Source organism: Cebus imitator, unplaced genomic scaffold, assembly GCF_001604975.1.
Source record: "Cebus imitator isolate Cc_AM_T3 unplaced genomic scaffold, Cebus_imitator-1.0 Scaffold82, whole genome shotgun sequence".
In the NCBI taxonomy this organism is placed as follows: Eukaryota; Metazoa; Chordata; class Mammalia; order Primates; family Cebidae; genus Cebus; species Cebus imitator.
Window position 1 is genome coordinate 7,120,448 of NW_016107397.1, and position 11,202 is coordinate 7,131,649.

The following is an 11,202-nucleotide window of genomic DNA, read 5'->3' on the forward strand; positions in this document are numbered from 1 at the left end:
AGATTGCACCATTACACTCCAGCCTGGGTGACAGAGCAAGACTCCAAAAAAAAAAAAAAAAGAAATATATGCTCTATGATTCTATGCTGTGTTAGGATTATATGCGCTAAGTATAAGCTCTTATAGGAGTGTATGCTCTGTGATTATACGCTTGATAGGAGTATATGCTCTGTGATTATATGCTTGATAGGAGTATATGCTCTGTGATTACACGCTCTGACAGGAGTATATGCTCTGATTATACACTTGATGGGAGTATATGCCCTGTGATCATACGCTCTGATAGGAGTATATGCCCTGCGATTATATGCTCTGATAGGAGTATATGCCCTGTGATTATATGCTCTGATAAGAGTATATGCTCTATGTTATACAATCTGATAGTTAGTTGCATATATTTGTTGCTTCAGTTTCATCTACCTGAATTACAATCCACCAAAGAGGAAAGACCTTTTTATTCTTCTTGCTTTGATAGGCAACATACAGTAGGCATTCAATAGGATTTTATTGACTTACCAAGGAGCTAGGTAATGAAAGATCTTTATCATTATTCCATTGAGAGATCATTTATTCTGAACTATAGTTTCTGATAAAACAGATAGGGGTTAGATTATAACCTGTAAGTGCCAGTCAGATTAGGAACTGTTTTCATTTCTGTTCAGAGAAATTCAAAGAAAATATGAATACTTTCCAAGGGCATAGGTTTTGGTTAGGAAATGAGATCATAGCTGCATGAACTACTTTAAAATTCAGCTTTTACATGGAATATTTAGACCCCAATGCACATTGTGCAACTTTATGTAAAAGCTATTTTAAAATGTAAGAGAAAGACATTCAGTGAACTGGGAAGAGATTTGATAAATGTCTTGAAGCTTCCCTGAAAGCATAGATAAGTTTTGAGTGTAGCCAATGCCAGAAGTCAAATTGAGTGGGGAAGATCATGAGCACAGACTTGTCGTTGAGAATGAGCAAGGCATAGCCTAGGCTTCCAGAAGCAGAAGATGTTGTTGGCAGATTAGTGCACTGCTAGCTTGGGTAAATATTTTGAATCCAAGTAGTGAAAAATATTATTAATAACCTTTCTGTTTCTTCTGTTGGTGTTTGGGTTGCTTGAGCTCAGGGATGTTGTAGATTTCTGAGCAGAGTACTGTCAGGGTTGCATTGCAGGTGGGTGATAGCAGCTAACAACAGTTTTGTGGATCCAAAAATTTGTAAGATACATAAAAATAAAAGTTAACGTTGTAGGGGCAGCTTTAGGAATCTGAAGTATAAGATTTTCCACCAAATGAAACCCAAGTGTTTGGGAACTCTTGTTTGTACTCAGAATTAAGTAAAATAATTATACAGAGACATGACTCATTTGAGGAAATTTAAGTCGGCAAATTGAAAGAAAATTAATGGCTCAACTTAATGAGCATTTGTTTTATGTTATAAACGGTTCTAAGCAGTTTATTTGTACTAATTCAGTCCTTTGACAGTGCCTGTGATTTAGGCACTCATATTCACATTTCAGATGAATGAAACTGCATCACAGTTACATAACTTGACCAAGGTGTCTTAGCTAGTAAATTGTTGGGGGTTTGAACTGAGGTGTCCTGCTCTGGTATTCATGCTCTTAACCACTGTGCTATATTGTGCAAGCAGGGAAAGTAGAATTTAATGGCTAAGAAGGTTAGCTAGTATTAAATAAGACTTTCAAAACACTTCAAAGATCTGATCTTGGGTTTTTTGCTTTGTTTTGTTTTTGTTTTTCTTTTTCTTTTCTTTTTTTTTTTAAGTAGAGACAGGGTTTTGCCATGTTTCCCAGGCTGGTCTGAAACTCCTGAGCTCAGGCAATTCACTGGCCTTGGCCTCCCAAAGTGCTAGGATTACAGGTGTGAGCCACCATGCCCAGAATGATCTTGTTTTTAAGATACCTTGCCCTGGCTCACACCTGTAATCCCAGCACTTTGGGAGACCAAGGCAGGTGAATCACCTGAGGTCAGAAGTTCAAAACCAGCCTGGGCAACATGGTGAAATTCCGTCTCTACTAAAAATACAAAAATTAGCTAGACATGGTATCATGTGCCTGTAATCCCAGCTACTCGGGAGGGTGAGGCAGGAGAATCTCTTGAGCCTGGGAGGCGGTGAAGCTTGCAGTGAGCCAAGATTGCGCCATTGTACTCCAGCCTGTGCGACTGGGCAAGATTTTGTCTCAAAAACAAAAACAAAAACAAAAACCTTGCTCTCTGGTCTTTTATTTCTTTTGGACAATCATGTGCCTGGATCTCTCCTCCAGTTGAATGTGAATCCTCTTTGTAAACATGAAGAAATCAGAGCATTTAGAATGTTTATTTGCATATGTATGCAGAGTAATGATGCATGGATTTTGCAAGGGTCTAGGCTAGTGGGGATGCTGCCATTGTAGTCTTGATATGAAGTGATATCTTGCAGTTTAATATAGAAATTGTCCCAACAGATTTCTCCCAAATACAATCCATAATGGAGTCTTTGCATATAGACACAGTAACTGCTTTTGTTCCCACTGATCCCATCTGCTCTGAGTCCTCCCATCTTTACCTGGATCTGGCACTCTTTCAGTCGCTTCTCTTCTCATCATTCATTGGTTTTATTTCATCTTTTCTACCAGAGTTTGAAACATAATATTTGTAAAGTGACAAAGTTACTTGTATTCAATATGAATTACTCTTCCATCTTCCACTACTATTTCATCTTTGTTCTTTCAACACCCCCGTTTATGTGTGTGTGTTTATGTTTTGTACTAGAAAGCAATGGGAAAAGAGAACTATGTGTTTGTAATTATTATTTGTGGAGATTGGCTCTGACACCAGAGTCAACCCCACTTTGGGGGCTCTTGAATACCTGTACCTTTCCATAGCTAATGTGTTCAGATTTACAGTTTGTTTACTTTTTTGTCCTTTTTAGAAGTCTGGAAAGTTGATGACCTAATAGAGAGAATCCAAGAAAATGAAGACAGACATTCAAGGCCCGCTGTTTGCATCGACAACAAAACCCTGACTGAAGAGAAGGAGAATACCTTTGGTCAAACCTATATGGAAACAAGCCTTGTTCCTTCAAGCATAATAGCTCATAATTGTGTCTCTTGTGGAAAGAATTTAGAATCTATTTCAGAATTAATTAGTAGTGATGGAAGCTATGCCAGGACAAAACCTGATGAGTGTAATGAATGTGAGAAAACATATCATGGAGAGAAAACATATGAATTTAATCAAAATGGGGATACCTGTTCTCAAAGTGAAGAAAATATTCTTCAGAAAATTAATATTTTGGAGAAACCCTTTGAGTATAATGAATGCATGGAAGCCTTAGACAATGAAGCTGTTTTTATTGCTCATAAGAGAGCTTACATAGGGGAGAAGCCCTATGAGTGGAATGATTCTGAACCAGACTTCATGCAGATGTCAAATTTTAGTGCATATCAGAGAACACAAATGGAAATGAAGCCCTTTGAATGCAGTGAATGTGGAAAATCCTTCTGTAAAAAGTCAAAATTCATCATTCATCAGAGAGCTCACACAGGAGAGAAACCTTATGAATGTAATGTATGTGGGAAATCCTTCAGCCAAAAGGGAACCCTCACTGTGCATCGGAGATCACACTTAGAGGAGAAGCCCTATAAATGTAATGAATGTGGGAAAACCTTTTGTCAGAAATTACACCTTACTCAACACCTAAGAACTCATTCAGGAGAGAAACCCTATGAATGTAGTGAATGTGGGAAAACCTTCTGCCAAAAGACACATCTCACCCTACACCAGAGAAATCATTCAGGAGAGAGGCCCTATCCATGTAACGAATGTGGGAAATCCTTCTCCCGCAAGTCTGCACTCAGTGACCATCAGAGAACTCACACAGGGGAGAAACTTTATAAATGTAATGAATGCGGGAAATCCTACTACCGAAAGTCTACCCTGATTACACATCAGAGAACACACACAGGAGAGAAGCCCTATCAATGTAGTGAGTGTGGGAAGTTCTTTTCTCGGGTGTCATACCTCACTATACATTATAGAAGTCATTTAGAAGAGAAACCCTATGAATGTAATGAATGTGGCAAAACCTTCAATTTAAATTCAGCCTTCATTAGACATCGGAAAGTACACACAGAAGAGAAATCTCATGAATGCAGTGAATGTGGAAAGTTCTCTCAGTTGTCGTATCTCACCAACCATCATACAGCTCATTTGGGAGAGAAACCTTATGAATGTAATGAATGTGGGAAAGCCTTCCTTGTAAACTCAGCCTTCGATGGGCACCAGTCGCTTCCAAAAGGGGAGAAATCCTATGAATGTAATATATGTGGAAAGTTATTCTCTGAGTTATCATACTATACTGAACATTATAGAAGTCATTCTGAAGAGAAACCTTATGGATGTAGTGAATGTGGGAAAACCTTTTCCCATAATTCATCCCTCTTTAGACATCAAAGAGTACACACAGGTGAGAAACCCTATGAGTGTTACGAATGTGGAAAATTCTTCTCTCAGAAATCATATCTCACTATACATCATCGAATTCATTCAGGAGAGAAACCCTATGAATGTAGTAAATGTGGAAAAGTCTTCTCTCGGATGTCAAACCTCACCGTCCACTACAGAAGCCATTCAGGAGAGAAACCCTATGAATGTAATGAATGTGGGAAAGTCTTTTCTCAGAAGTCATACCTCACTGTACACTATAGAACTCATTCAGGAGAGAAACCCTATGAATGTAATGAATGTGGGAAAAAATTCCACCACAGATCAGCCTTCAATAGCCATCAGAGAATTCATAGAAGAGGAAATATGAATGTACTTGATGTGGAAAATCTCTGAAGTCAGATCTCAATTTTTAGAAAATTCTCTGAATAGGATGAATATGGGAAATCCAATAGGAAGTCAAAGAGCTTATCTGAGAGTTCATGTTCCTGAATGGTGAGAAGCATTTAGGTGTTAGATTCATTTTAATCTGAATTTTCACAGAGAAGAATCCCTAAGAATGTAACAAGAAGGAAAGCCTTCAGCAACATACGACTCATTGGACACTAGATAATTTATGCAGGAGTGAAGTTTTATAAATATTTAATATTTATTTTGGATTCAAATTGTATTTACATATCAGGGAATCATACAAAGGCAAAATCTGTCAATATGGTGAATGTGGAAAATGGATTGTCTTGGAAGTTGTTCTGCTAGAAGCCATATTTCTGATGTAAAATCAGGTGTTTATAGGAAAGATCCCAGAGACTATGAGTTCTGAATAAACCTTCATTGTATAAAATGAAGTTTTTAAATTATCAGGAGTTGATCATGAGGACAGTAGCATTAAATAAGTATATGGCCATTTTTTATCATGTTTTAAAAATGCAATCTAATGGTAATTCTATGCAAGCTTGGATTTGGATGACTTATGAAAAGGCAGTTTTCTTATTTGAGTGTTAGGATGACAACGTGTACTGAGAGGATATATTGTTATTGAGATAATATTTCATAGTTATAAAATGGTAAAGTGCATAATTTTCTATTTTGAGGAATCTCCAAATGGGTTAACAAATGCCTCAATAGTAGAGGAGGCAGTGGTTTTGTAAAGTTTTCAACTGCATCTGAGCAAGGTAAGATTTTTTAAAAGCCTATTTTGATAAACTATACATACATAATTTGGAACTGTTTAAGTCTATTTCAGTGAAAGAGAACAAACATACTGCCCATACTCTAAAATATCCCCAGCTCTCACACCACCACCCTTTTTAATCCATAGGTTTGAATGTGCCTAGTGCCAATATTTTGTAATTCTGAAATTTTATTCAGAAACTTCTATTTGATATAAATACAATATCGTTGTTTTGTGCATTCCCCTTATTCCCAGTATTTTAGAACAAATTAATTCAAATTTCTAGCAATTGTTTTTTGGTCAATTAATGTCCTCACTCCATTTCTTGCTGGAAAAGTTTAGGTACCTACTGCTTCTTTACATGACGTGGGAAAATTGTGATTAGTCAAAATGATGATGATTTCATTCTCTTTGCCAGTAACTTGTTTTATAGTGGTCACATGATCTGAACTGGGCAGACAAAACAAAGATGGGTTTGTTCTGGAAAAAGGTAATATGGTAATTAGATAGGTTGTCTTCCAGAAATGCAAAGGTGGCTTAATATTCAAAAATCAGTTGCTATTATATACCACCTGTAGAAAAGTAATCTGGCATGCAGAATATTCATGTGTTAAAATTAATGTTCATATGATATTAGCAAATGATGGATAGAAAGGGACTTCCTTAATTTCATAAAGAGGCTTAAACTACAACAAACAGTATGCTCAATGATTATATAGTGATTTCTCCCAAGATTATGAAAATAGACAAGGATATCCACTGTCACTGATTTTATTCAACATTGTTCAGAAGGACCTAACCGGAAGACTAATGCAAGAAAAACAAAAGGCATAAAGATTAGAAAAGAAATAAAACAAGCTGGGCGCAGTGGCTCACGCCTGTAATCCCAGCACTTTGGGAGGCTGAGGTGGGTGAATCATGAGGTCAGAAGTTCAAGAGCAGCCTGGCCAACATGGTGAAACCCCATCTCTACTAAAAATACAAAAAAAAAAATTAGCTGGGCATGGTGGCAAATGGCTGTAATCCCAGCTATTCAAGAGTCTGAGGCAAGAGAATTGCTTGAACTGGGAGGTGGAGGTTGCAGTGAGCCGAGATAGTGCCACTGCACTCCAGCCTGGGCTACAGAGCAAGGCTCTATCTCAGAAAAAGAATACAGAAGTAAAACTTTAAAAAAGAAAAAGAATGAAAATCTTTATTTGCAGATGTGATGAGTAAATTTGATAAGTTCCCTGCATAAAAGTTATGCAAAAGGCATTTTATAATATTCCAGAAAAAAACATGGAAAATGAAATTTTGAAAAGCAGTACCGCTTAAAAGATCCTCAAGTGCCTAGGAGAAAAAATTAGCTAATATGCTTTAAAGGACTGTATCTGGAAAAGAAAATTACAAAGGAGAGAGAGGGATAGGATTCCAGGACAATCTCAAAATAATGTTGCTTTTTCCTAAATTCATTGAACCTTAATGAAATCCTAGCAAGTTCTTTAATGTAAATTAACAAGTTAATTCTAGAATTCATGTGCATATTCAAAAGGCCAATAATTGTCAAGGCTATCTTGTAAAACGGACAGAGAGGATTGAAATTCCCAAATATCAAGACCTGTTACAAAGCCATAGAAATTACAATGGTGTGATTTTGGCACGAGGATGAACAAATTGACCAGTGGAACAGCATAAAATTCATAAATAGACCCACATGTATACCATCACCTGACTTTTGACAACAGTGACATCGAAGTGTAGTGGGGGAAAAGGTGTTTTTTTCCAGTAAATGTGCTTTGCCAATTACATTTTGTAATTTAATAAAAAGTCGGTTGGAGGTGGATTGCAGATCTGAATATGAAATGTGAAATAAAGCTTTACAAAGCGATCTGAGGACAGTTTGTAACCTTGGAGTGAGCAAAGTTTTATTGAGACCCCCAAAATAGCCCATAAAATTAGAACTTAATATTAAATTTCAGAACTTCTATTTACCAGAAAGACCACCAGTAAGAAAGTGAACAGGAAACCATGGCAAGAAGATACTTGCAGTTCATATATGTGACAACAGAACTGAGTGTAGCAAAAGTGTTGGCAAACTTTTTAGCAAGGCACCAGGTGGTGAAAATTTTTGGCTTTGTCACAACTGCTCATCTTTGCTACTGTGTGAAAGCATCCGTACACAATGCATTTAAAAAAAAAAAAAAAAAAAAAAAAAAAAAAAAAAAAAAAAAAAAAAAAAAGCATGGCTGCTTCCCAGGAAAACTATTCACAAACACAGTGGCAGTGTGAATTTGGTCTGCACTGATAGTTTTCTGGTCCCTGATCTAGAATATGTAAAGAGGATCTACAAATCAACAAGGGGGAAAATGGAAAAGGCAAAAGACTATAGAGGATGTCCACTCACTTTAAAGGATATCCAGATGGCCAATAAACATGAAAAGATGTGTTAACTTTATTAGTAATCAGAGAAGTGCAAAATTAAAACACCATGTAGTGCTGCTGCCCATCCATGGAAATGGTTAAAATGAAAAGCATGAAAAAGCATCACGTTTTGGCAAGGATCTAAGCAAGAGGAACTGTCCACTACTGGTGGAATTGCTAATCAATAAAACCATTTTTGAAAGCTGGCACTTAAAGCCAAGCATGTGTACACCCTTTTACCCAAGCCCAGCAAAAATGCATGTCTCTCCACCAAAGGACATGCACTAAAATATTCATAGCATAAAATGGCACAGAACTATCTTAAGGCACATGTGCAATAGAATGAATAAACAAGGGGCACATTTCTACGGAGTACTGTAAAAAGTGAGCATGAATGAACTCTTAACTCCATGCAATAACATAGCTGAATTTGACAAACCTTGCTGAATGAAAGACTCCAGACAAAAGCTAACATGCTGTCTGATTCCTTCTATATAAATTATAAAGATGGGCAAAACTTGTCTATGCAGTAGGAAATTAGGATAACAGCCTTGGCCAAGGCTGAAGGGGGGCATTTATCTGGTGCTGGGAATCATCTGTTTCTAAACCTGGGTGCTAAGTATTTGAGTGTGTTCTGAGCTGTGCACTTAAGATATGTGTATTTTTTCTGCATGTGTGTTATATTTTTCATAAACGTTTTCTCAAATCACAAATGGCTAACATTTGTGGTGTTCATCCCTCTAATCATATTTTTCTAGATATGTAAGAATATGCTGCATAACAGGAATTAAATGGTAGATTTTGCATAATTCTGTGCAGGAAATACATATTTATAGTAGTTTTAATGGCAACTACTAAGATTTCCTGCGCTGACCTTAAAGCTTAGCATAATGTATATTTTAAGTGAAATATTTGAAAAGGTTAAAGAGTCATTACATACTTTATCATCTTACACTCTTGCATATATAAATGGGTCTGAACTGCCTCTTCAATAAAGAAGTTAATGTGTAACATTTCGTATTTCCCTAAACAAATTGTTTGCCGCATTTCTGAACTTGGGATTCATCTTAGCTTTTACCATAGAGGTGACCTTTCTTGGCCGTAAATAAATGGTGAGTTTTGAGTTGATGGAAAATTATTTTAAAAGTATTCAGCTAACCCTTTCAGCAAATGTCAGATACACAGTTAACAGCACAGATGTGAGTGAGTGAAAGAAACGGGTCACCAAGACTTTGCACCATTTAAAAAAGCACTTTGGGTGGGGGCAGGGTAAGCTTTTAAAAGCACAGCAAGGTGGACATGACATTGGATGGCATAGACTATGTGTGCCTCATTTTTTTGTTTGGGGCATTTGTTTTTTCTTTCATTTTTATTTTTTGAGTCAGGGTCTCACCACAGCCTGCAGTGCAGTGGTGCAATCACAACTCACTGCAGCCTTGACTTCCGGGCTCAAATGGATCTCCCACCTCAGCCTCCTGAGTAACTGGGACTACAGGTGCACACGACCACACTTGGCTAATTTTTTTTTTTTTTTTTTTTGTAGAGACAGGGTCTCGCTATGTTGCTGGATGCCAGCTCCTGGGCTCAAGTGGTCCACCCGACTCAGCCTCCCAAAGTGCTGGGATTCCAGGAGTAAGCCACCACGCCTGGCCATGTGCTTTTCATTTCACCTTTCTCGTTGAAGGTTAAGCTGAAGTGTAAACAGGTGACGAATGCTTTGCTGAAGGAGGGGGAATCTGGGAGTTGGGTGGGATTTGGGGGGTGTGACTCCCCCACAGTGGCTCACTTTGCTCTCCCAGTCCTCTGGGCAGAACCACCAGGCAATATTAAAGCAAGGCAGGGGCTCTCCATTCACCCCCACCGGAAGTGCCCATTTCACAGGAGATTCCCTCCACCCATGCCCATATTTGCTAGTGCTTGGCTTGGGGTCGGTGAACCTTTTTTTTTTTTTTTTTTTTTNGACTTGCTCTTGTTGCCTAGGGTGGCATGCAATGGTGCAATCTCGGCCACTGCAACCTCCATTTACCAGGTTCAAGCCATTCTCCTGCCTCAGCCTCCCAAGTAGCTGGGATTACAGGCTCCCGCTACCATGCCTGATGAATTTTTTTGTACTTTTAGTAGAGACAGAGTTTCACCATGTTGGCCAGGCTGGTCTTGAACTCCTGATCTCAGGTGATCCTCCCGCCTCAGCATTCCAAAATGCTGGGATTACAGGCGTGAGCCACCGTGCCCAGCTGAACTTTTCCATTTTGTCTCTAAATTATGTCAAAAGACATAAATGCAAGACTACTAATTTATACCTGAGGCCAAAAATTCACCCACTGTTCCTTATTTCATCCCAAATTATGTCCAGATACGAGGAAGCCAAGCTCTTCAAAGAAGGGAAACAGTCCAGGCATACCTGTAATTCCAGCACTTTGGGAGGCTAAGGTGGGAGGATTTTGAGTTGAGGAGTTCAAGACCAGCCTGGGCAACACAGCCAGACCCCCATCTCTTATTATTATTTTGAGATGGAGTCGTGCTCTGTCACCCAGGCTAGAGTGCAGTGGCACAATCTCAACGCACTGCTTCTGGGTTCAAGTGATTTTCCTGCCTAAGCCTTCCGAGTAGCTGGGATTACAGACATGCACCACCACACCTGGCTACTTTTTAGAGATGGGGTTTCACCATGTTTGCCAGGTTGGTCTCAAACTCCTGACCTCAAACTCCTTTGGCGCCCTTCTCGGCCTCCCAAAGTGCTGGGATTACAGGCATGAGCTACTGCACCTGGTTTGTTGAGCAAAATTTTCAAAATGTCTTCTCTTCACAGCTTGCCCCATCAGTTTACTGCCTGGCCTGATGACACGGTGGGACAGGAACATGATCACTTAGTAATTGAGCAAATGCCAGAGCCACCTGAGCCTGGCTGGAGCGAGGAGCAGATGAAACAGGAAGGGTGCTTAGCTGCAGCACCTCCTCCATACTCCGAAAGCTAAGCTTTTACATCAACAGAAGGAATTGGGCATGTTTTCATGGTGGTTTACAAAAAGGGCAGGGATCCTTTTGTGGCTGGGTTGTGGGTGATTGTCTGGAGACAGTTCAGCAGGTTAGGTAATGAATCCCAGATTGTGCTGCTCTGTTGCTGTTCTGGGCCATAACATCCTCTGTAAGTCACCCCCCTCCCTTTTTTTTTTTTTTTTTTTTTTTTTTTTT

The 11,202-nt window shown here is 38.7% G+C and overlaps 1 protein-coding gene across 3 annotated transcripts in view; it reads left to right on the forward strand.

Annotated features, from left to right (window-relative positions):
- The window catches only part of RBAK (RB associated KRAB zinc finger), an 18,012-nt gene extending 12,172 nt beyond the window's left edge, over positions 1 to 5,840 (forward strand). For all 3 annotated transcript variants that reach the window (XM_037740358.1, XM_017533817.2, XM_037740360.1), the window contains one exon: positions 2,926 to 5,840. In XM_037740358.1, the coding sequence (XP_037596286.1) occupies positions 2,926 to 4,835 (1,910 nt within the window). In that variant the 3' untranslated portion in view covers positions 4,836 to 5,840. The remainder of the gene's footprint in view (positions 1 to 2,925) is intronic.
- Positions 5,841 to 11,202: the final 5,362 nt, after the last annotated feature.